The sequence below is a fragment of the Oncorhynchus clarkii genome, chromosome 28, assembly GCF_045791955.1.
Source record: "Oncorhynchus clarkii lewisi isolate Uvic-CL-2024 chromosome 28, UVic_Ocla_1.0, whole genome shotgun sequence".
NCBI lineage: Eukaryota > Metazoa > Chordata > Actinopteri > Salmoniformes > Salmonidae > Oncorhynchus > Oncorhynchus clarkii.
This window is the reverse complement of record NC_092174.1, coordinates 37,283,984-37,310,407: the sequence shown is the minus strand read 5'-3', so window position 1 is coordinate 37,310,407 and position 26,424 is coordinate 37,283,984. Positions and strand designations below refer to the sequence as shown.

Below are 26,424 nucleotides of genomic sequence, written 5' to 3'. Positions count from 1 at the left end.
GCAGTTTTTTGTTTTTTTTACGTGTTATTTCTTACATTAGTACCCCAGGTCATCTTAGGTTTCATTACATACAGTCGAGAAGAACTACTGAATATAAGATCAGCGTCAACTCACCATCAGTACGACCAAGAATATGTTTTTCGCAACGCGGATCCTGTGTTCTGCCTTACAAACAGGACAACGGAGTGGATCCCATGCAGCGACCCAAAAAAACGACTCCGAAAAAGAGGGAAACGAGGCGGTCTTCTGGTCAGACTCCGGAGACGGGCACACCGTGCACCACTCCCTAGCATTCTTCTTGCCAATGTCCAGTCTCTTGACAACAAGGTTGATGAAATCCGAGCAAGGGTAGCATTCCAGAGGGACATCAGAGACTGTAACGTTCTTTGCTTCACGGAAACATGGCTCACTGGAGAGACGCTATCCAAGGCGTTGCAGCCAACGGGTTTCTCCACGCATCGCGCCGACAGAAACAAACATCTTTCTGGTAAGAAGAGGGGCGGGGGCGTATGCCTTATGGCTAACGTGACATGGTGTGATGAAAGAAACATACAGGAACTCAAATCCTTCTGTTCACCTGATTTAGAATTCCTCACAATCAAATGTAGACCGCATTATCTACCAAGAGAATTCTCTTCGATTATAATCACAGCCGTATATATCCCCCCCAAGCAGACACATCGATGGCTCTGAACAAACTTTATTTAACTCTTTGCAAACTGGAAACCATTTCTCCGGAGGCTGCATTCATTGTAGCTGGGGATTTTAACAAGGCTAATCTGAAAACAAGACTCCCTAAATTTTATCAGCATATCGATTGCGCAACCAGGGGTGGAAAGACCTTGGATCATTGTTACTCTAACTTCCGCGACGCATATAAAGCCCTGCCCCGCCCCCCTTTCGGAAAAGCTGACCACGACTCCATTTTGTTGATCCCTGCCTACAGACAGAAACTAAAACAAGAGGCTCCCACGCTGAGGTCTGTCCAACGCTGGTCCGACCAAGCTGACTCCACACTCCAAGACTGCTTCCATCACGTGGACTGGGATATGTTTCGTATTGCGTCAGATAACAATATTGACGAATACGCTGATTCGGTGTGCGAGTTCATTAGAACGTGCGTTGAAGATGTCGTTCCCATAGCAACGATTAAAACATTCCCTAACCAGAAACCGTGGATTGATGGCAGCATTCGCGTGAAACTGAAAGCGCGAACCACTGCTTTTAATCAGGGCAAGGTGTCTGGTAACATGACCGAATACAAACAGTGCAGCTATTCCCTCCGCAAGGCTATCAAACAAGCTAAGCGTCAGTACAGAGACAAAGTAGAATCTCAATTCAACGGCTCAGACACAAGAGGCATGTGGCAGGGTCTACATTCAATCACGGACTACAGGAAGAAATCCAGCCCAGTCACGGACCAGGATGTCTTGCTCCCAGGCAGACTAAATAACTTTTTTGCCCGCTTTGAGGACAATACAGTGCCACTGACACGGCCTGCAACGAAAACATGCAGTCTCTCCTTCACTGCAGCCGAGGTGAGTAAGACATTTAAACGTGTTAACCCTCGCAAGGCTGCAGGCCCAGACGGCATCCCCAGCCGCGCCCTCAGAGCATGCGCAGACCAGCTGGCCGGTGTGTTTACAGACATATTCAATCAATCCCTATACCAGTCTGCTGTTCCCACATGCTTCAAGAGGGCCACCATTGTTCCTGTTCCCAAGAAAGCTAAGGTAACTGAGCTAAACGACTACCGCCCCGTAGCACTCACTTCCGTCATCATGCACAACGCATCACCGGGGGCAAACTACCTGCCCTCCAGGACACCTACACCACCTGATGTTACAGGAAGGCCATAAAGATCATCAAGGACATCAACCACCCGAGCCACTGCCTGTTCACCCCGCTATCATCCAGAAGGCGAGGTCAGTACAGGTGCATCAAAGCTGGGACCGAGAGACTGAAAAACAGCTTCTATCTCAAGGCCATCAGACTGTTAAACAGCCACCACTAACATTGAGTGGCTGCTGCCAACACACTGACACTGACTCAACTCCAGCCACTTTAATAATGGGAATTGATGGGAAATGATGTAAATATATCACTAGCCACTTTAAACAATGCTACCTTATATAATGTTACTTACCCTACATTATTCATCTCATATGCATACGTATATACTGTACTCTATATCATCGACTGTATTCTTATGTAATACATGTATCACTAGCCACTTTAACTATGCCACTTTGTTTACATACTCATCTCATATGTATATACTGTACTCGATACCATCTACTGTATCTTGCCTATGCCGCTCTGTACCATCACTCATTCATATATCCTTATGTACATATTCTTTATCCCCTTACACTGTGTATAAGACAGTAGTTTTGGAATTGTTAGTTAGATTACTTGTTGGTTATTACTGCATTGTCGGAACTAGAAGCACAAGCATTTCGCTACACTCGCATTAACATCTGCTAACCATGTGTATGTGACAAATACAATTTGATTTGATTTGATTTGATATTTAAAACCAAATTTACTCAAGTAGTATTTTACTGGGTGACTTTCACTTTTACGTGAGTCATTTTCTATTAAGGTATCTTTACTTTTACTCAAGTATGACAATTGGGTACATTTTCCTCCACTGGGAATATTCTGTAAATCACTGCTGATGAAATGGTTGGTCTTAGTAGCTGAGTTGATAGAGCATGGTGCTGCAATCCCAGGATTGTGGGTTTAATTCCCGGGACCACCCAAACGTCTGCATGGCTAACTGTAAGTCGCCTTGGATAAAAGTGTCTTCTAACTGGCACATATCAGTACTATTTTAGTCACTAGGCCGTCTCAAATGTTTCTGGGGCGGTGATGTAAATTCATGGTAGACCACACACACCTCGTTGTCCTTGGTACTGACAGAGTCGGTCAGGCCCTGGATGGTGTGTTCCTGGTTCTGAGCTGCCTGACGGATAGAACGCAGATCACACTCCATCTCACTGAGCTTCTCCTGCAGCTTCTGGAGAGGGGGAGAGGGAGAGGGAGAGGGAGAGGGAGAGGAAGAGGGAGAGGGAGAGGGGAGAGGGGAGAGGAAGAGGGAGAGGGAGAGGGAGAGGGAGAGGGAGAGGGAGAGGGAGACATTTATTCTTATGTGCTCCAATGTTACTCTGTAGCAGTGCTGTTTGGTGTGTGCGCGTGAGTGTGTGTGCGCATTCATGTGTATATATGTGTGCGCTGAGTGTGCACGTGTGAATGCACATGCTTGTGTGCATGTGTGTGTGTTGTATGGATGTGTAATGTCTCTGTGTAGCTGTGCTGTTTGGTGTGTGTTGTATGTGTAAAGTCTCTGTGTAGCTGTGCTGTTTGGTGTGTGTGTTGTATGTGTAATGTCTCTGTGTAGCTGTGCTGTTTGGTGTGTGTTGTATGTGTAATGTCTCTGTGTAGCTGTGCTGTTTGGTGTGTGTGTTGTATGGATGTGTAATGTCTCTGTGTAGCTGTACTGTTTGGTGTGTGTTGTATGTGTAATGTCTCTGTGTAGCTGTGCTGTTTGGTGTGTGTGTTGTATGTGTAATGTCTCTGTGTAGCTGTGCTGTTTGGTGTGTGTTGTATGTGTAAAGTCTCTGTGTAGCTGTGCTGTTTGGTGTGTGTTGTATGTGTAATGTCTCTGTGTAGCTGTGCTGTTTGGTGTGTGTGTTGTATGTGTAATGTCTCTGTGTAGCTGTGCTGTTTGGTGTGTGTGTTGTATGTGTAATGTCTCTGTGTAGCTGTGCTGTTTGGTGTGTGTTGTATGTGTAATGTCTCTGTGTAGCTGTGCTGTTTGGTGTGTGTGTTGTATGTGTAATGTCTCTGTGTAGCTGTGCTGTTTGGTGTGTGTTGTATGTGTAATGTCTCTGTGTAGCTGTGCTGTTTGGTGTGTGTGTTGTATGTGTAATGTCTCTGTGTAGCTGTGCTGTTTGGTGTGTGTTGTATGTGTAATGTCTCTGTGTAGCTGTGCTGTTTGGTGTGTGTGCTGTATGGATGTGTAATGTCTCTGTGTAGCTGTGCTGTTTGGTGTGTGTTGTATGTGTAATGTCTCTGTGTAGCTGTGCTGTTTGGTGTGTGTGTTGTATGTGTAATGTCTCTGTGTAGCTGTGCTGTTTGGTGTGTGTGTTGTATGGATGTGTAATGTTTCTGTGTAGCTGTGCTGTTTGGTGTGTGTTGTATGTGTAATGTCTCTGTGTAGCTGTGCTGTTTGGTGTGTGTGTTGTATGTGTAATGTCTCTGTGTAGCTGTGCTGTTTGGTGTGTGTTGTATGTGTAATGTCTCTGTGTAGCTGTGCTGTTTGGTGTGTGTTGTATGTGTAATGTCTCTGTGTAGCTGTGCTGTTTGGTGTGTGTGTTGTATGGATGTGTAATGTCTCTGTGTAGCTGTGATGTTTGGTGTGTGTTGTATGTGTAATGTCTCTGTGTAGCTGTGCTGTTTGGTGTGTGTGTTGTATGTGTAATGTCTCTGTGTAGCTGTGCTGTTTGGTGTGTGTTGTATGTGTAATGTCTCTGTGTAGCTGTGCTGTTTGGTGTGTGTTGTATGTGTAATGTCTCTGTGTAGCTGTGCTGTTTGGTGTGTGTGTTGTATGGATGTGTAATGTCTCTGTGTAGCTGTGCTGTTTGGTGTGTGTTGTATGTGTAATGTCTCTGTGTAGCTGTGCTGTTTGGTGTGTGTTGTATGTGTAATGTCTCTGTGTAGCTGTGCTGTTTGGTGTGTGTTGTATGTGTAATGTCTCTGTGTAGCTGTGCTGTTTGGTGTGTGTGTTGTATGGATGTGTAATGTCTCTGTGTAGCTGTACCGTGTTGTTGGCCTCGCTCTCCTGGATCTTGGTCTGCAGGGACTGGACCTGGAGCTGGGCCTTCTGCAGCTCACTGATACACTGACCTGCTGCACATTCATACTGGTTCAACTGGCTATGCTGCTCCTCGATCAGAGTCTGGAATACACACACACACACACACACACACACACACACACACACACACACACACACACACACACACACACACACACACAGCGGTTAACCTGCTGTAGCCAGACAAAACGGAATTACAATCCAACCTGCACCAAGCTGGGCTGCAGGGTTAGAGTCAATTCCATTTCAATTCTAGTCAGTTCAGGAAGAACACTTTTACCAGCTAGGCGGGATTGACCCCAACCTTGCCGTGCTGTGTTGGTAACTGGACCAAACATTATGTTCACTCATCTGTGTTACTAAAAGCAGATTTATCCTGAGGATATTATCTTGTGTGTGTGTGTGTGTGTGTGTGTGTGTGTGTGTGTGCGCGTGTGTGTGTGTGTAGGGGGAGGGGGGGTGTATCTAGTGCTCTGTGCTGCTCTTAACCTATCTTACGCTACCCTACACTACATTACCCTACGCTACATTACACTACCCTATGCTACCCTACATTACCCTACGCTACATTACACTACCCTATGCTACGGTACCCTACGCTACACTACCCTACGCTACATTACCCTACGCTACATTACACTACCCTATGCTACGCTATCCTACATTACCCTACCCTACGCTACATTACACTACCCTATGCTACGCTATCCTACATTACCCTACGCTACACTACATTACACTACACTACCCTACATTACCCTACGCTATGCTACTCACATACACGCGCACGCGCACACACACACACACACGCACACGCACACACACACACAGATTTAAGTGCTACAGAGTGCACATCCTCTAATGTGCATCTTCTCTGGAGAGGTTTAGGTGATGGAGATGGACAGCTGGATTACCCAGCTAATTAGCTAGGGGTATGGAGAGAACTGGAATATTCTCACGGTTGGAAGCACTGCACTGTGTGCTGGATTCACAGACTACCAAGTAACCTCCTGGAACATTCTTTACATCTAACAGATGATTAAATATGCCACAAATACGATTTGTAGTAAAATAAGGTATCATATTGAAAGAAAAACACTCCTTCTGATTTCAGTATCTGGCAAATTTGAGCAAAGACAATAAAATGAGATTAGTGAGCCGATGTCCAGAGCTGGCTGGAGAGCTGACTGGAGAGCTGCTGTGGTATACCTGGTGGGGGCGTGGGGGAGGACACTCATGATACAGATCCTCCCACAGCTCCTCCATCTCAGCCAGGTCCAGACCCCCATCCATCTCACTGTCCAGCCTGATCAGAGGGGCCTCCACGTCAGGTACATGGCCATGGATCTCCCCCTCTCCATTCGGACCTCGATGCAGCAACCCCAAGGCCGGCTCATAGAAGCTAAGTCTAGAGCCTCCATCGCTGGGGCTCTGTCTGAGCAGCACAGGCAATCTGCTTCCCTTGGGGCTCTGGACAGGCCTGTACACACAGTTCTGGACCAGGCGGAGGGCCAGGGAGAGGTGGGATGCGGATCTCAGCGGGGTCACCAGGTCGTGCTCCTCAGACAGGGAGTCAGAGAACCGGTCATCCAGGGGGTCCCGGGAGTACCCTAGCCCCTCGGCCCTGTCTTGGATAGCAGACAGCCGGGTAGATTCTCCAGCTATGTCCAAGGAGTCTATGGAGGGGCTGGAGCTGGCTCGACCCGCCAGGGTACGGTCACTGTCGGAAGCCCGGGACTGAAGCTTGGACCCAGGGATCAGTGTGAGCGAGGAGTGGGTCCCCTCTGGCTCTTCCTCCCCTTCTCTACCTCTTTCTACTCCAATCACACTGGCCGAATACCTCGTCGATGGGCTACAGGAAATACTTCGTGCCAACTTCCTTGGTACTTTACACACAGCCTCATAGTCCGAGTCCACGACTCGCCACGCTGTGCACCCTTGGCACTTCCTACGTGAAGGTGTGACTTTCCCACAGCGTTGTGACCCTATAGCCGTCACCTCTGACCCTGGGTATTGAGGGCGATGCCCATGATGAGGATGGTGGTGAACCCCGAACTCCAACCCCTCTTCAGCCCAGGACTCATACAGAGAGTACACCAAGTCCTCCTGGAGCAGAGCACAGTACTTAGCATGGGTCAGACCAGACATGTCCACCATACCTTCCCCCTGTACCCCTCCTCCCGTACCCCCAGGCCTGGTAATGACCCCTCCACCACCGCCACCCTCCTCCCCGTTGGTCTTCCGGTAGAGGCCTCCGATGAGACCTCGTAGCCGGTGTTTCTCCTGGAGCAGCCTCTGCAGCCGTTCGATAGACAGAGCCTCCACGCGGGCGACGACCGTATCAAACCTATACATACGCTCCAGTATGAAGGCACACTTGGAGCAGGCAAATTCGCCGCGCCCGTCCCGGGTCAGCTCTCGCCCCAGGGCGTGGGACAGAAGCACTTGGAGGTTAAGTTTGGAGGCGGGGTGGAAGATCCATCGGCGTTGGTTACCGCAGAGCTCACGAGCGCAGATACGACACGCCTCCTTCATTCTGATATCCAGCATTCCACACACACACTCAGACGGAGGCCAATCACCTTAGCTTAGTTAGTCTAATGGTGAAATAACCTTTGTTTTTAATGATAAAAACAAAGGTTCTGGCTGTTTACTGTCAAGTGTCCTATAAATAATAAATAACATTTGATTGATGGAGGTGAATGAGAGGATGCTATTAGCTCCAATATGACTAATGCTCATCCATCAGAAGAATCACTTTAAAACTCTGTGTGTAAGATCATTGAAGGTGGGAATATATTGCATGTAACAGTCCTCTTTCTCTCTCGTCAGAAGATAAATAAATACCACTAAAACTTCATAAAAACAACAGATAGGCAGTCATTAAGGAAATACTAATATTGGCACTGGTAGCCTGCAGGGAAACGCACACAGCAGCAAGTAAGATGCTCACAAAATCCAATACTCTTGACATAATGACTATTTTTATTTCATAACCCGACCAGCGTTGTTGCTTCAGTAGGACTATGAAGAATTTGGGTGAATTGTAATTGCATATTGCTTGAGCAGATGGCAGCCAGCAAGTACTCCAGTATCCTTGGTCACCGATTATGTTGCATTCCGTAATGGATATTCTGAAGCGATGGGTTAAAGTCCGAAAGGGAAAAATAAAGTCATTTTGGTGTCATGCGCATTGCATATTCCCTAAATACACAAACCACTAGAGTTTTCACTCCAGGTGACTTCATCTCGCGTTTACCAAAACAAGAAAAGCACGCGCACGTTCCGCTGCATTACTTGGTTAGCTGTCATTGGGAGGCTCGCACTGTCAGATAGATTATCACCGGTACATTAGGCTACGGTAGTATCGCTTTAACTGAAGGTCGTCACCGTGGATAATTGACACACCAAAACAATTCATTCGGTGGCGGCAATCAGGTCCTCCGCAATCCTTTGACATTCATTCATGATTTACAATGTCAACAGTGGAGTTAGCTCACTTCAGCCCCGCGATCCTTTGGGCACACAATGATGTGGCAGCTTTGTAGCACTGGCTAGACCTGGCTGCAGGCACGGAGCGCACCATTTCATGCAATAGGGGTGCAAGATATCTGATCGTCTATATCAAGGGGTTAAAAAGTGTCCCGATCTGACACGATAATACACGTTATTTTCTTTCATATAATGAGCTAAATTTCGGTCAATTTTGTTAAAGATGTTGAATAAAATACTGTGACGATCTCTAATGCTCCCCCGGATGCCCTTAGTTATTCTGGTCCACTCTACACTAAGCTTTGTATTCGCTTCAACAAACAGGTGAAATATGCATATTACCGTGTAGTAAGTAGTAACATGGTGACATTAGTGACGCTCTGAAATGTAAATGACTTTATATTCCCAGTGTTTTGCATAAACTCTTGTAAACCAGTAGAAATAATCTAAATGAAAACCAATAATAACATCATTTTCTCTGCTTTGTTCATTTCCACCAGGCTATTTTTGTGCTTTTATGGGGTCAATACCAATTACTCAAACAGAACCACATACTCAGTCACAATGTTATTTCGTAAATACAGAATTTGATATCAAATTCAATGTGGAATTGATTATATATTTAACAAAGCAAAAAAAAACATTTACTTCCTTGGGTAGCATGTTTAGATAATACACACACACACACACACACACACACACACACACACACACACAGACACACACACACACACACACACACACACACACACACACACACACACACACACACACACACACACACACACACACACACACACACACACACACAGCCTGAGGGTTGACTTGAACTAATTTCCACTGAACAGGCCGGGCAGGCTGCATAACCTTTCCTTTCTCATATTGAGCGTCTTCTAAATGCAAATAAGATCTCATAAATACACTTACAAGTAAATGCCATTAATGCTTTGCAAAGCAGAGGGGATACATTTTATATAGATTTTCCTATGCCCTATGCCAGGGTTGTGGGATCGATTCCCGGGGCCACCCATATGTAAAATGTATGCATGCATGAAATGTAAGTCGATTTGGATAAAAGCGTCTGTTAAATGGCATATATTATTATATATTATCAGGCAAATGCTTCCATAATAGTGAAGGTGGATGGTTCCGATGTTTATATTTATATTTTATATCTCATACATTATTAATAGTTACGGGAACAAACATAAAGCTTTTCATTTATAGAGTCCAGATCTGGCATGTATGACATGATTGTATGACATGATTGTTTGAGTGAAGATACACTGTAACAGTAGTGGCTCTAGAACTCAACAGATCTCAACAGATGGGCTGGCCACAGCTCTCATAGTGCTGCTTGCTGTTGAGTGTAACAACAAAGTGCTTCTATTCTACTCTATACACTTAGGGCCTGGAGTCTTTCCTGTCTGACCACATGTCCTGACCATGTCCTGACCTGGACTCTAGTTATAGCATATAACATATATGTGGTCAAGAATAATTATTGTACTGTATTCTATTCTATTCTATTCTATTCTATTCTATTATATTCTAGAACTGTATATCACAGGAGGCCCAGGCTCCAACGCCTTCAACCAGGTGCCTGTCTGTGAGAAATAGACTACAACACAAGGCTATCCATTACAGTTAGTCATCAGGAAGAGTGATTTAAAGCAGAGAGGGAAACACAGTGACACAATAGGACAAGAGGGCCATAAAACCGGTTACTACGACTACATATGCTACAAGAACAGAAGAAAGAGAGGGACACTAGTGGTGCAGTGTGCACTGACACTGGTACATGTGAGACTGCTATTGTAGCCTGTGCTGTGAATGGAGGGGTGTAGACAGATATGTTGACATATGAAGGTAAACCGGTTTTTATAGAAACACGAGGCAACATGAGAGACGCTGCCGCATATAAATTAACTTACTGACAATAAATGAACTTACTGACAATAAATTAACTTACTGACAATAAATTAACTTACTGACAAGGGCAACCCAATGACATTGAAACATCACATTTGGCTTCAACATTTAAAATATGGTTTGGCTTGTGTGAATAAATGAGCTGTACAAAACCACATTACCCAGAATGCTTTAGGCTCATAGGTTTCCACAGTGACCAGTGACTGTGTATCCCTGAGGGTGTGCACACAGACAGTCATGCACTCACACTGTGACTGCACATATCAGATTTGATTCTCAAAATAGCATGCTGCCTCAGAACAGAATGTTACAAATGGCTACTAGGTCCAAGTCTCTCTTGGAAAAGGGATGGGTTCAACCAAAAGGGATGGGTTAAACCAAAAGGGATGGGTTCAACCAAAAGGGATGGGTTAAACCAAAAGGGATGGGTTCAACCAAAAGGGATGGGTTAAACCAAAAGGGATGGGTTCAACCAAAAGGGATGGGTTAAACCAAAAGGGATGGGTTCAACCAAAAGGGATGGGTTAAACCAAAAGGGGTGGGTTAAACCAAAAGTGATGGGTTCAACCAAAAGGGATGGGTTAAACCAAAAGAGATGGGTTCAACCAAAAGGGATGGGTTCAACCAAAAGGGATTGGTTAAACCAAAAGGGATGGGTTAAACCAAAAGGGATTGGTTAAGCCAAAAGTGATGGGTTCAACCAAAAGGGATGTGTTAAACAAAAAGGGATGGGTTAAACCAAAAGGGATGGGTTAAACCAAAAGGGATGGGTTAAACCAAAAGGGATGGGTTAAACCAGAAGGGAATGATTATCAAAAGGGAAGGGTTAACCCAAAGGGGATAGGTTACCAAAAGGGATGGGTTATTTGGGCGGCAGGTAGCCTAGTGGTTAGAGCATTGGGCCAGTAACTGAAAGGTTGCTAGATCAAATCCCTGAGCTGATAGGACAAGAGGGCATAGCTGATAGGAAAAGGTAAAAATCTCCTGCTCTGCCCCTGAACAAGGCAGTTAACCCACTGTTCCTAGGCCATCATTATAAATAACAATTTGTTCTTAATTGACTTGCCTAGTAAAATAAAAATTTTAAAGGGACTGGTTAAACCAAATTGACGGTTTATTTAAAGTCAAGAGTAATACATGATTCATAACAAACACCTGTATGAGATTGTGCTAATATTTACTATGCTTCATTTTCAAACCCATGTAGGCTTCATTACCTTACTATATGATGGTGTATGGCAGACATTTTCTCTGAGGGCAGAGTTTACCTTGTATGTCCTAGGTCAGCTCCTCACTAATGCCTGATTATGGGTGGCTTAAGATGACAGTCTGGGGGTAGTTGGCGGTTCTTGATTAAGTTTGTTGAGGATTTGGGGTTTAAAATGACAGTCTGGGGGTAGTTGGGGTCCTTGATTAAGTTTGTTGAGGATTTGGGGTTTTAAATGAGGACTGCTTCAGTACTCTCCAGCAGAGTCCACTGCAAAATCAGATAGTTCCTTCAAACTCCTCTTTAAGCATAGACTGCAATCAAGCAAGAGAGAGCTAGAAATAACAAATCACCACACAGACATTTTCTAAAAAAATATATAACTTTTACTCCTTGTGGCGTGCTGGGCGCCTGCAGGCTGACCTCGGTCGACAGGTGTTTCCTCCGACACATTGGTGCGGCTGGCTTCCGGGTTAAGCGGGCGGTTTGGCGGGTCATGTTTGCGGAGGACGCATGACTCGACCTTCGCCCCCCTGAGCCCGTTGGGGAGCTGCAGCGATGAGACAAGATCGAAATTGGGTAGGAAAAGGAGGTAAAATATTAGCATAAATGTAGCATGAATAGCATCAGCTGCCACCCACAGCGCATTTCATTCATAACATTTCTCCCTCCTGGATGGCCTGCCATTTAGATTGATCTCATTGGCTGTGGTGTCTGGAGAACCAATTAGAAGCTAGGTATCTTAGACAACACAACTTGATATCTGTGTGTGTCAGAGTTGGCACCAAAAGGTCAGCATGACCTGTTGACAACCTCGCTGAAACACGAGCCACTAAATGCGCACCAACACACATCCTTGCACGCACACTCATTGACATACATGGATACAGACACTTGCAAGCCTTCTGTGTTGTAAAGAGTCGTGCTCTGTTGTGTACACAGATATTGAACATGTTGACAGATAGGTGAACATTCTTTCTACCCTTACTATCAGGTGTAACTATAGGCCAGAAAATATTGATATTTAGGTATTTTTCTGTCATTTAATGGGGCAAATAAATCCAAAGTTCAATGTGTGCCATTCCATTGCCTATGCCTGTGCATTCATTTTCCACTTTCAAAGACCCCTCCTCCTCCTCAGTCTTCTAAAGAAACTTACATGGATTTGAGTAATAGTGATCCATTCAGCCTTAGTTACAGCTGGCAGTGGCCAAGGCAATGGGACAACATCACTGTGTGAAATCTGAGCTGAGATCAGCTGTGATAGTCACATTTGCATCTTAGAGCCAAGCTGATTTACAAGGTAAAATGCCTCCAGAGGCACCTTGGGGATTTGGATGCTTCATGAGAAACTCACACAACAACAAAAATGTGTAGAATTCAAAGCTGCCACCAAATGACAAGAGCCAAGAGCCCTGGGAGTCTCAGTGAGACAGGATAAAAGGAAGAATAATGGATATGACCAGAGCCAAGAGCCTTGGGAGTCTCAGTGAGACAGGATCAAAGGAAGAATAATGGATATGACCAGAGCCAAGAGCCCTGGGAGTCTTAGTGAGACAGGATCAAAGGAAGAATAATGGATATGACCAGAGCCAAGAGCCCTGGGAGTCTCTGTGAGACAGGATCAAAAGAAGAATAATGGATATGACCAGAGCCAAGAGCCTTGGGATTCTCAGTGAGACAGGATCAAAGGAAGAATAATGGATATGACCAGAGCCAAGAGCCTTGGGAGTCTCAGTGAGACAGGATCAAAGGATGAATAATGGATATGACCAGAGCCAAGAGCCCTGGGAGTCTCAGTGAGACAGGATCAAAGGAAGAATAATGGATATGACCAGAGCCAAGAGCCCTGGGAGTCTCAGTGAGACAGGATCAAAGGAAGAATAATGGATATGACCAGAGCCAAGAGCCCTGGGAGTCTCAGTGAGACAGGATCAAAGGAAGAATAATGGATATGACCAGAGCCAAGAGCCCTGGGAGTCTCAGTGAGACAGGATAAAAGGAAGAATAATGGATATGACCAGAGCCAAGAGCCTTGGGAGTCTCAGTGAGACAGGATCAAAGGAAGAATAATGGATATGACCAGAGCCAAGAGCCCTGGGAGTCTCAGTGAGACAGGATCAAAGGAAGAATAATGGATATGACCAGAGCCAAGAGCCCTGGGAGTCTCTGTGAGACAGGATCAAAATAAGAACAATGGATATGACCAGAGCCAAGAGCCTTGGGAGTCTCAGTGAGACAGGATCAAAGGAAGAATAATGGATATGACCAGAGCCAAGAGCCTTGGGAGTCTCAGTGAGACAGGATCAAAGGAAGAATAATGGATATGACCAGAGCCAAGAGCCCTGGGAGTCTCAGTGAGACAGGATCAAAGGAAGAATAATGGATATGACCAGAGCCAAGAGCCCTGGGAGTCTCAGTGAGACAGGATCAAAGGAAGAATAATGGATATGACCAGAGCCAAGAGCCCTGGGAGTCTCAGTGAGACAGGATCAAAAGAAGAATAATGGATATGACCAGAGCCAAGAGCCTTGGGAGTCTCAGTGAGACAGGATCAAAGGAAGAATAATGGATATGACCAGAGCCAAGAGCCTTGGGAGTCTCAGTGAGACAGGATCAAAGGATGAATAATGGATATGACCAGAGCCAAGAGCCCTGGGAGTCTCAGTGAGACAGGATCAAAGGAAGAATAATGGATATGACCAGAGCCAAGAGCCCTGGGAGTCTCAGTGAGACAGGATCAAATGAAGAATAATGGATATGACCAGAGCCAAGAGCCCTGGGAGTCTCAGTGAGACAGGATCAAAGGAAGAATAATGAATATGACCAGAGCCAAGAGCCCTGGGAGTCTCAGTGAGACAGGATTAAAGGAAGAATAATGGATATGACCAGAGCCAAGAACCCTGAGAGTCTCAGTGAGACAGGATCAAAGGAAGAATAATGGATATGACCAGAGCCAAGAGCCCTGGGAGTCTCAGTGAGACAGGATCAAAGGAAGAATAATGGATATGACCAGAGCCAAGAGCCCTGGGAGTCTTAGTGAGACAGGATCAAAGGAATAATAATGGATATGACCAGAGCCAAGAGCCCTGGGAGTCTCAGTGAGACAGGATCAAAGGAAGAATAATGGATATGACCAGAGCCAAGAGCCTTGGGAGTCTCAATGAGACAGGATCAAAGGAAGAATAATGGATATGACAAGAGCCAAGAGGGCTGGGAGTCTCAGTGAGACAGGATCAAAGGAAGAATAATGGATATGACCAGAGCCAAGAGCCTTGGGAGTCTCTGTGAGACAGGATCAAAGGAAGAATAATGGATATGACCAGAGCCAAGAGCCTTGGGAGTCTCTGTGAGACAGGATCAAAAGAAAAATAATGGATATGACCAGAGCCAAGAGCCTTGGGAGTCTCAGTGAGACAGGATCAAAGGAAGAATAATGGATATGTCCAGAGCCATGCATCTAGAGAGTTGAGACAACCTGTAGAATGTTGAATATTGTTCTAATTCTAGACAGTGACATAGCAATGTTTAAATATTCCCAGTGTAATGTTAATGGCGCTCTAACATGGCTGCCATAGATTGTTGTAGTGACATGAGAATGCATCATAATGCAGAAACCTCATTGGCCCAACTCTCTAAATACATGGCTCTGGTAATGACTAGCTATAGATAACGACTAATATGTGGTAATGACTGAGAAGAGATGATGACTGTCGATTACCAAAACTAACAAGTGACGATGATTAGCCAAACACTCTTGATCAAAATGACAGGATACACATACACTGTACTGCGGCTTTCTTTCAACTGTATGTGAGGTATAGTGACACTTTAAATAAAGTTTGATTTCATTTCATTTGACACACAGCAACGCATCTATTTCTATTATCTAACCCCACTCCAGTCAACACAGATGCATACTGCATATACCTGTTTACTGTATACCCGCATACTGCATATACCTGTTTACTGTATATGCCTGCATACTGCATATACCTGTTTACTGTATACCTGCATACTGCATATACCTGTTTACTGTATATGCCGTTTACTGTATACCTGCATACTGTATATACCTGTTTACTGTATATACCTGCATACTGTATATACCTGTTTACTGTATATACCTGTTACTGTATATACCTGTTTACTGTATACCTGTTTACTGTATATACCTGTTTACTGTATATACCTGCATACTGTATATACCTGTTTACTGTATATACCTGCATACTGCATATACCTGTTTACTGTATACCTGCATACTGTATATACCTGTTTACTGTATATACCTGCATACTGTATATACCTGTTTACTGTATATACCTGCATACTGCATATACCTGTTTACTGTATACCTGCATACTGTATATACCTGCATACTGCATATACCTGTTTACTGTATACCTGCATACTGCATATACCTGTTTACTGTATATGCCGTTTACTGTATACCTGCATACTGTATATACCTGTTTACTGTATATACCTGCATACTGTATATACCTGTTTACTGTATATACCTGTTACTGTATACCTGTTTACTGTATATACCTGTTTACTGTATATACCTGCATACTGTATATACCTGTTTACTGTATATACCTGCATACTGCATATACCTGTTTACTGTATATAACTGCATACTGTACATACTTGTTTACTGTATACCTGCATACTGTATATTACCTGTTTACTGTATATACCTGTTTACTGTATACCTTTATACTGTATATACATGTTTATTGTATATACCTGTTTACTGTATACCTTTATACTGTACATACCTGATTACTGTATATACCTGTTTACTGTATACTGTATATACCTGTTTACTGTATACCTGCATACTGTATATACCTTCATACTGTATATACCTGCATACTGTATATACCTGTTACTGTATATACCTGTTTTCCTGTTAATTGTGTAATGTGAGAAGCTCCCCTCTAAGAATGTGACTGATGAGAATAGAGAATGTGGGCGGACTGTTCATAAATTCATCACATCATTTGTTTACCACCGACTAAAATAACCCAGGCCCGCTCCCTTCAGGGCCGACAGCTCCCAACACAATACTGGCATTAACAGACATAGAGACACTAACACAGACTGGTCTAGGAACGGTTTATTACTCAGCTCTAGCAGCTGCTATATACTAAGATGTTATATGATATGGTAACTATGGGTAATGTATGATGTTTACGTTGAATTCAATACAATGGCGTTTCAATTAACCACAAAGAAACCCTAATTATATTAGAAAGTAGTTTATATGTGATTACAATTTGATAATGTATTTTTCCTTATATAGTGACCACCACATATTCTGTAGCTCATGATGTTACCACTCTGTATGTGGCTGTCTGGTTTAAGAGGTGCTTTGTGTTTATACTTTAGTAGGGGTCAAGCTCCACCAACACCTTAGAGTGGGATCTGGCTAAAGTGGGTACTGACTCAACAGTAGTGTAGGACTAGCACCTCAAAGTGCAGACTCTTTAATCAACTTAATACAGAACTCAAAGCTGATAGTGATTATGCAATATTAAAGACGGAATCCGCAGTAGGGGGACAGGGCGCCACTGGCCGCCCCATCACCTTTGTTATTGTTTCTGTTGCCGAGCTGAGGAGCGACGCGCAGAATGGTGAAACAAATTCCAGTACATATTGTGCTCTTCTATCGTGCGTGCGATGATGTCAGAGGAGAAAAAACTGTTTTCAATAACTTCTTTGTTGTTGTAATATCACAAATGGACAGTTTCACCATTAAGGATCCCAGCTTCAAGTGAGTTTCTGTGTTCACTTCAGGATTCCCTCACCTGCATCTCCTGCTCAATGCGTAGTCTCTCCCTGCCCAGCTCCTCCTGGTAGAACTGTGGGGGAGAGAAACAGGGGCAGTAGAAAGTTAGGTGTGTGTGTGCGTGTGTGTGTGTGTGTGTGTGTGTGTGTGTGTGTGTGTGTGTGCATCTGTGCGTGTGTTTGAGTAATGGTGATATCAGTCCCACAGAGCGTAATTAATATCTCCTTCTCAGAAAATCTGTACAACAGCTGTAGGGATGATCAGACCATTCAGAGAGGGGCAGAGTACACCGTGTTCTGTTGACAGTCGTCCAACAAAATGCATCACACTACCACCCTGCCTGCTGCCACAACAACACAACTTAACACAACACACTACACAACTGGTAGATTGAACACGACTAGTTGCATGGATTACATACAGAAGGCTACACAGCAAATATAAATGTGATGGATTGATTCTGAAACAGAATAGAGTGTTAAAGGTAGACTCAGCGAAATGATGTTGCAACAACCAGCACCACAGGTAGTCTAGTTGTTAGAGCGTTGGACTAGTAACTGAAAGGTTGCTAGATCAAATCCCCATGCTGACAAGGTAAACATCTGTTGTTCTGCCCCTGAACAAGGCAGTTAACCCACTGTTCCTAGGCCGTCATTGTAAATAACAATGTGTTCTTAACTGACTTGCCTGGTTAAATAAATAGTTATTGAGATCCATCACTTGACTCACAGTGTTGTGGTTTGCTCCTTACTGTTCACAATGTTGTAGCCAGGGCTTTGAGCCTCACTCTTCATTGCCCTTAGGTGTTGTGGTTTGCTCCTTACTGTTCACAATGTTGTAGCCAGGGCTTTGAGCCTCACTCTTCATTGCCCTTAGGTGTTGTGGTTTGCTCCTTACTGTTCACAATGTTGTAGCCAGGGCTTTGAGCCTCACTCTTCATTGCCCTTAGGTGTTGTGGTTTGCTCCTTACTGTTCACAATGCTGTAGCCAGGGCTTTGAGCCTCACTCTTCATTGCCCTTAGGTGTTGTGGTTTGCTCCTTCTTACTGTTCAAAATGTTGTAGCCAGGGCTTTGAGCCTCACTCTTCATTGCCCTTAGGTGTTGTGGTTTGCTCCTTACTGTTCACAATGTTGTAGCCAGTGCTTTGAGCCTCACTCTTCATTGCCCTTAGGTGTTGTGGTTTGCTCCTTACTGTTCACAATGTTGTAGCCAGGGCTTTGAGCCTCACTCTTCATTGCCCTTAGGTGTTGTGGTTTGCTCCTTACTGTTCACAATGTTGTAGCCAGGGCTTTGAGCCTCACTCTTCATTGCCCTTAGGTGTTGTGGTTTGCTCCTTACTGTTCACAATGTTGTAGCCAGGGCTTTGAGCCTCACTCTTCATTGCCCTTAGGTGTTGTGGTTTGCTCCTTACTGTTCACAATGTTGTAGCCAGGGCTTTAAGCCTCACTCTTCATTGCCCTTAGGTGTTGTGGTTTGCTCCTTACTGTTCACAATGTTGTAGCCAGGGCTTTGAGCCTCACTCTTCATTGCCCTTAGGTGTTGTGGTTTGCTCCTTACTGTTCACAATGTTGTAGCCAGGGCTTTGAGCCTCACTCTTCATTGCCCTTAGGTGTTGTGGTTTGCTCCTTACTGTTCACAATGTTGTAGCCAGGGCTTTGAGCCTCACTCTTCATTGCCCTTAGGTGTTGTGGTTTGCTCCTTACTGTTCACAATGTTGTAGCCAGGGCTTTGAGCCTCACTCTTCATTGCCCTTAGGTGTTGTGGTTTGCTCCTTACTGTTCACAATGCTGTAGCCAGGGCTTTGAGCCTCACTCTTCATTGCCCTTAGGTGTTGTGGTTTGCTCCTTACTGTTCACAATGTTGTAGCCAGGGCTTTGAGCCTCACTCTTCATTGCCCTTAGGTGTTGTGGTTTGCTCCTTACTGTTCACAATGTTGTAGCCAGTGCTTTGAGCCTCACTCTTCATTGCCCTTAGGTGTTGTGGTTTGCTCCTTACTGTTCACAATGTTGTAGCCAGGGCTTTGAGCCTCACTCTTCATTGCCCTTAGGTGTTGTGGTTTGCTCCTTACTGTTCACAATGTTGTAGCCAGGGCTTTGAGCCTCACTCTTCATTGCTCTTAGGTGTTGTGGTTTGCTCCTTACTGTTCACAATGTTGTAGCCAGGGCTTTGAGCCTCACTCTTCATTGCCCTTAGGTGTTGTGGTTTGCTCCTTACTGTTCACAATGCTGTAGCCAGGGCTTTGAGCCTCACTCTTCATTGCCCTTAGGTGTTGTGGTTTGCTCCTTACTGTTCACAATGTTGTAGCCAGGGCTTTGAGCCTCACTCTTCATTGCCCTTAGGTGTTGTGGTTTGCTCCTTACTGTTCACAATGTTGTAGCCAGGGCTTTGAGCCTCACTCTTCATTGCCCTTAGGTGTTGTGGTTTGCTCCTTACTGTTCACAATGTTGTAGCCAGGGCTTTGAGCCTCACTCTTCATTGCCCTTAGGTGTTGTGGTTTGCTCCTTACTGTTCACAATGTTGTAGCCAGGGCTTTGAGCCTCACTCTTCATTGCCCTTAGGTGTTGTGGTTTGCTCCTTACTGTTCACAATGCTGTAGCCAGGGCTTTGAGCCTCACTCTTCATTGCCCTTAGGTGTTGTGGTTTGCTCCTTACTGTTCACAATGTTGTAGCCAGGGCTTTGAGCCTCACTCTTCATTGCCCTTAGGTGTTGTGGTTTGCTCCTTACTGTTCACAATGCTGTAGCCAGGGCTTTGAGCCTCACTCTTCATTGCCCTTAGGTGTTGTGGTTTGCTCCTTACTGTTCACAATGCTGTAGCCAGGGCTTTGAGCCTCACTCTTCATTGCCCTTAGGTGTTGTGGTTTGCTCCTTACTGTTCACAATGTTGTAGCCAGTGCTTTGAGCCTCACTCTTCATTGCCCTTAGGTGTTGTGGTTTGCTCCTTACTGTTCACAATGTTGTAGCCAGGGCTTTGAGCCTCACTCTTCATTGCCCTTAGGTGTTGTGGTTTGCTCCTTACTGTTCACAATGTTGTAGCCAGGGCTTTGAGCCTCACTCTTCATTGCCCTTAGGTGTTGTGGTTTGCTCCTTACTGTTCACAATGTTGTAGCCAGGGCTTTGAGCCTCACTCTTCATTGCCCTTAGGTGTTGTGGTTTGCTCCTTACTGTTCACAATGTTGTAGCCAGGGCTTTGAGCCTCACTCTTCATTGCTCTTAGGTGTTGTGGTTTGCTCCTTACTGTTCACAATGTTGTAGCCAGGGCTTTGAGCCTCACTCTTCATTGCCCTTAGGTGTTGTGGTTTGCTCCTTACTGTTCACAATGCTGTAGCCAGGGCTTTGAGCCTCACTCTTCATTGCCCTTAGGTGTTGTGGTTTGCTCCTTACTGTTCACAATGTTGTAGCCAGGGCTTTGAGCCTCACTCTTCATTGCCCTTAGGTGTTGTGGTTTGCTCCTTACTGTTCACAATGTTGTAGCCAGGGCTTTGAGCCTCACTCTTCATTGCCCTTAGGTGTTGTGGTTTGCTCCTTACTGTTCACAATGTTGTAGCCAGGGCTTTGAGCCTCACTCTTCATTGCCCTTAGGTGTTGTGGTTTGCTCCTTACTGTTCACAATGTTGTAGCCAGGGCTTTGAGCCTCACTCTTCATTGCCCTTAGGTGTTGTGGTTTGCTCCTTACTGTTCACAATGTTGTAGCCAGGGCTTTGAGCCTCACTCTTCATTGCCCTTAGGTTTTGTGGTTTGCTCCTTACTGTTCACAATGCTGTAGCCAGGGCTTTGAGCCTCACTCTTCATTGCCCTTAGGTGTTGTGGTTTGCTCCTTACTGTTCACAATGTTGTAGCCAGGGCTTTGAGCCTCACTCTTCATTGCCCTTAGGTGTTGTGGTTTGCTCCTTACTGTTCACAATGCTGTAGCCAGGGCTTTGAGCCTCACTCTTCATTGCCCTTAGGTGTTGTGGTTTGCTCCTTACTGTTCACAATGTTGTAGCCAGGGCTTTGAGCCTCACTCTTCATTGCCCTTAGGTGTTGTGGTTTGCTCCTTACTGTTCACAATGTTGTAGCCAGTGCTTTGAGCCTCACTCTTCATTGCCCTTAGGTGTTGTGGTTTGCTCCTTACTGTTCACAATGTTGTAGCCAGGGCTTTGAGCCTCACTCTTCATTGCCCTTAGGTGTTGTGGTTTGCTCCTTACTGTTCACAATGTTGTAGCCAGGGCTTTGAGCCTCACTCTTCATTGCCCTTAGGTGTTGTGGTTTGCTCCTTACTGTTCACAATGTTGTAGCCAGGGCTTTGAGCCTCACTCTTCATTGCCCTTAGGTGTTGTGGTTTGCTCCTTACTGTTCACAATGTTGTAGCCAGGGCTTTGAGCCTCACTCTTCATTGCCCTTAGGTTTTGTGGTTTGCTCCTTACTGTTCACAATGTTGTAGCCAGGGCTTTGAGCCTCACTCTTCATTGCTCTTAGGTGTTGTGGTTTGCTCCTTACTGTTCACAATGTTGTAGCCAGGGCTTTGAGCCTCACTCTTCATTGCCCTTAGGTGTTGTGGTTTGCTCCTTACTGTTCACAATGCTGTAGCCAGGGCTTTGAGCCTCACTCTTCATTGCCCTTAGGTGTTGTGGTTTGCTCCTTACTGTTCACAATGTTGTAGCCAGGGCTTTGAGCCTCACTCTTCATTGCCCTTAGGTGTTGTGGTTTGCTCCTTACTGTTCACAATGTTGTAGCCAGGGCTTTGAGCCTCACTCTTCATTGCCCTTAGGTGTTGTGGTTTGCTCCTTACTGTTCACAATGTTGTAGCCAGGGCTTTGAGCCTCACTCTTCATTGCCCTTAGGTGTTGTGGTTTGCTCCTTACTGTTCACAATGTTGTAGCCAGGGCTTTGAGCCTCACTCTTCATTGCCCTTAGGTGTTGTGGTTTGCTCCTTACTGTTCACAATGTTGTAGCCAGGGCTTTGAGCCTCACTCTTCATTGCCCTTAGGTTTTGTGGTTTGCTCCTTACTGTTCACAATGCTGTAGCCAGGGCTTTGAGCCTCACTCTTCATTGCCCTTAGGTGTTGTGGTTTGCTCCTTACTGTTCACAATGTTGTAGCCAGGGCTTTGAGCCTCACTCTTCATTGCCCTTAGGTGTTGTGGTTTGCTCCTTACTGTTCACAATGCTGTAGCCAGGGCTTTGAGCCTCACTCTTCATTGCCCTTAGGTGTTGTGGTTTGCTCCTTACTGTTCACAATGTTGTAGCCAGGGCTTTGAGCCTCACTCTTCATTGCCCTTAGGTGTTGTGGTTTGCTCCTTACTGTTCACAATGTTGTAGCCAGTGCTTTGAGCCTCACTCTTCATTGCCCTTAGGTGTTGTGGTTTGCTCCTTACTGTTCACAATGTTGTAGCCAGGGCTTTGAGCCTCACTCTTCATTGCCCTTAGGTGTTGTGGTTTGCTCCTTACTGTTCACAATGTTGTAGCCAGGGCTTTGAGCCTCACTCTTCATTGCCCTTAGGTGTTGTGGTTTGCTCCTTACTGTTCACAATGTTGTAGCCAGGGCTTTGAGCCTCACTCTTCATTGCCCTTAGGTGTTGTGGAAATTGACCACACGGAATTCCGAAAGGATATGAATGTTTATGGAGTGTTTATGTGTGTGTTGCTATGTGTTTCTTGACAGGAGTGTTTATGTGTGTGTTGCTATGCGTTTCTTGACAGGAGTGTTTATGTGTATGTTGCTATGCGTTTCTTTACAGGAGTGTTTACATGTGTGTTGCTATGTGTTTCTTGACAGGAGTGTTTACATGTGTGTTGCTATGTGTTTCTTGACAGGAGTGTTTACATGTGTGTTGCTATGTGTTTCTTGACAGGAGTGTTTACATGTGTGTTGCTATGTGTTTCTTGACAGGAGTGTTTATGTGTGTGTGTTGCTATGTGTTTCTTGACAGGAGTGTTTACGTGTGTGTTGCTATGTGTTTCTTGACAGGAGTGTTTATGTGTGTGTGTTGCTATGTGTTTCTTGACAGGAGTGTTTATGTGTGTGTTGCTATGTGTTTCTTGACAGGAGTGTTTATGTGTGTGTTGCTATGTGTTTCTTGACAGGAGTGTTTACATGTGTGTTGCTATGTGTTTCTTGACAGGAGTGTTTATGTGTGTGTTGCTATGTGTTTCTTGACAGGGGTGTTTATGTATGTGTTTTGCTATGTGTTTCTTGACAGGAGTGTGGAGTGTTTATGTGTGTGTTGCTATGTGTTTCTTGACAGGAGTGTTTAAGTGTGTGTTGCTATGTGTTTCTTGACAGGAGTGTTTATGTGTGTGTTGCTATGTGTTTCTTGACAGGAGTGTTTATGTGTGTGTGTTGCTATGTGTTTCTTGACAGGAGTGTTTAAGTGTATGTTGCTATGTGTTTCTTGACAGGAGTGTTTACGTGTGTGTTGCTATGTGTTTCTTGACAGCAGTGTTTACATGTGTGTTGCTATGTGTTTCTTGACAGGAGTGTTTACATGTGTGTTGCTATGTGTTTCTTGACAGGAGTGTTTATGTGTGTGTGTTGCTATGTGTTTCTTGACAGGAGTGTTTATGTGTGTGTTGCTATGTGTTTCTTGACAGGTGTTTTTATGTGTATGTTGCTATGCGTTTCTTGACAGGAGTGTTTACATGTGTGTTGCTATGTGTTTCTTGACAGGAATGTTTACATGTGTGTTGCTATGTGTTTCTTGACAGGAGTGTTTATGTGTGTGTTGCTATGTGTTTCTTGACAGGAGTGTTTACATGTGTGTTGCTATGTGTTTCTTGACAGGAGTGTTTACATGTGTGTTGCTATGTGTTTCTTGACAGGAGTGTTTATGTGTGTGTTGCTATGTGTTTCTTGACAGGAGTGTTTACGTGTGTGTTGCTATGTGTTTCTTGACAGGAGTGTTTATGTGTGTGTGTTGCTATGTGTTTCTTGACAGGAGTGTTTACGTGTGTGTTGCTATGTGTTTCTTGACAGGAGTGTTTATGTGTGTGTGTTGCTATGTGTTTCTTGACAGGAGTGTTTACGTGTGTGTTGCTATGTGTTTCTTGACAGGAGTGTTTATGTGTGTGTGTTGCTATGTGTTTCTTGACAGGAGTGTTTATGTGTGTGTTGCTATGTGTTTCTTGACAGGAGTGTTTATGTGTGTGTTGTTATGTGTTTCTTGACAGGAGTGTTTACATGTGTGTTGCTATGTGTTTCTTGACAGGAGTGTTTATGTGTGTGTGTTGCTATGTGTTTCTTGACAGGAGTGTTTACGTGTGTGTTGCTATGTGTTTCTTGACAGGAGTGTTTATGTGTGTGTGTTGCTATGTGTTTCTTGACAGGAGTGTTTATGTGTGTGTTGCTATGTGTTTCTTGACAGGAGTGTTTACGTGTGTGTTGCTATGTGTTTCTTAACAGGAGTGTTTACGTGTGTGTTGCTATGTGTTTCTTAACAGGAGTGTTTACGTGTGTGTGTTGCTATGTGTTTCTTGACAGGAGTGTTTATGTGTGTGTGTTGCGTGTGTTACGTAGCTATAACAGGTGTGCTTCCACGTTTCCATGTGGTTCCATCTTTTTGACATGTGTGGGGACGGGGGAGATATGGATGAAGAAGGACTGGGTGAGGAGGGGGGAGGTTTTGAAAAGCATGTTAGCTATAGCTAAAGGAGAGGCAAGGAGGGTTGAGGACATGTGAGGAAGGGTTGAGCTATGTCCAATGAGTGAGTGAGGAATGGGTGAGACTAGGGTGAGAGATGGGTGAGTTGTCCCTGAAACCCTGTGTATGAAGCTTTTCACTTGCTATTACATGCCTGTACACACTACAGGAACTCAGTCAGTCAAATACATACAATAGATGAATACAATAACACAATAAATTATTGAACCATTGACCCCAATGCAGACCCTACACATGCACTTTTCCTCATACGTGTAACAGGGATGATATATACCTCTGCATCCCTCTCTTTCTGCAGCAGGGTTGAGGAGAGGTTCACTACCTGTCCCTCCAGCTCTCCCACCTTCAGGGCCAGGATGCTCTTCTGTCCACTCAGCTCAGTGATCAGAGCCTCCTTACAGCGCAGAGCACAGGTCAGCTCCTCAACCACCCTGCAGGAGGAGAGAGAGGAGAGAGAGGAGAGGAGAGAGAGAGAGGAGAGAGATAGGTCAGTACCATAGGTACTGTGGGCTAAACTTGGACTTGTAGGAGTCCTAGGCTTTCCTCCATGAGTGTGAAGGTGTGTAATTACAGCTTTTAGGTCACTGGTTCAATTCTGGCTCGAATGACCATATACTGTGCGTGTACCTGTCTCTGTTGGTGTGTGATGGGGGGTGGTGAGACGTGGTCTGGGTGCTCTCCTCCTCCTCTGGGCTGTCCTTCATGTCCTCCAAGAGGGTCTGGGAGCTAGACCTAGCCATCCTCCCAGCCTCACATCGCGCTAGCTCGGCCTCCTGGAGGAAAAACATGAAAAGGTCTGGATATCAGTCTGTGTTTAAAGCTGATCTAATAATAGAACAACTAATTTCATCTCAACAAAGACTACAACCAACTTTAGCAGCATGTGTGTGTGTGTGTGTGTGTGTGTGTGTGTGTGTGTGTGTGTGTGTGTGTGTGTGTGTGTGTGTGTGTGTGTGTGTGTGTGTGTGTGTGTGTATGTGTGTGTGTGTGTGTGCACGTTTGTGTACCTCCTGCAGGAGTTGTATCTTGGTCTCCAGCAACTCCTGCATGTGGTCGATCTCCTGCTGTCTCTCCTCACATCGTCTCTGTAGCTCTGCCTCATTATGACTGGACAGGCTCTCAGCTGTTGACCTATCAGAAAAGAGGAGAGAGAAAGGAAACATTGTGATTGGTCAGGCTCTCTGCTATCGTCAAATTAAAAGAGAGGAAATATAGCGATAACTGTGATTGGTCTGGCTCTATTCTGTTGTCCTATCAGGGAGTGAACATTAGATGGAACATCATGTTAAGTGTCTATCAATAACTATGAACAGTCATCCACATACACTCATAACACTGTGTTGCTTGTTATTGCGCCATCGGTGCAGGGCAGACCAGTGGTGTCAGTCCTGGGTGATTTTAGGGTTGTAGTGTGGTCAGGTCAGGACTAAGACAGGATATGAGGTCATATGAAGTATCCCTGCTATAACTCATGG

General features: G+C 44.9%; 1 protein-coding gene across 14 annotated transcripts in view; it reads right to left on the bottom strand.

Annotated features, from left to right (window-relative positions):
* Positions 1–26,424, bottom strand: part of LOC139386680 (myomegalin-like) — a 109,672-nt gene that overhangs the window by 46,936 nt on the left and 36,312 nt on the right. For 5 of the 14 annotated variants that reach the window (XM_071132478.1, XM_071132480.1, XM_071132483.1 and 2 more), the window contains exons 3-8: positions 25,957–26,080; positions 25,577–25,722; positions 25,224–25,380; positions 17,333–17,386; positions 4,826–4,963; positions 2,903–3,022 (exon numbers count right to left, since the gene is read on the bottom strand). In XM_071132478.1, coding sequence (XP_070988579.1) covers positions 2,903–3,022; positions 4,826–4,963; positions 17,333–17,386; positions 25,224–25,380; positions 25,577–25,722; positions 25,957–26,080 — 739 coding nt within the window. Of the gene's footprint in view, positions 1–2,902; positions 3,023–4,825; positions 4,964–6,091; positions 8,418–17,332; positions 17,387–25,223; positions 25,381–25,576; positions 25,723–25,956; positions 26,081–26,424 lie in introns of those variants that run through there. The other 9 variants (XR_011629096.1, XM_071132475.1, XR_011629095.1 and 6 more) reach the window with 8 other exon arrangements.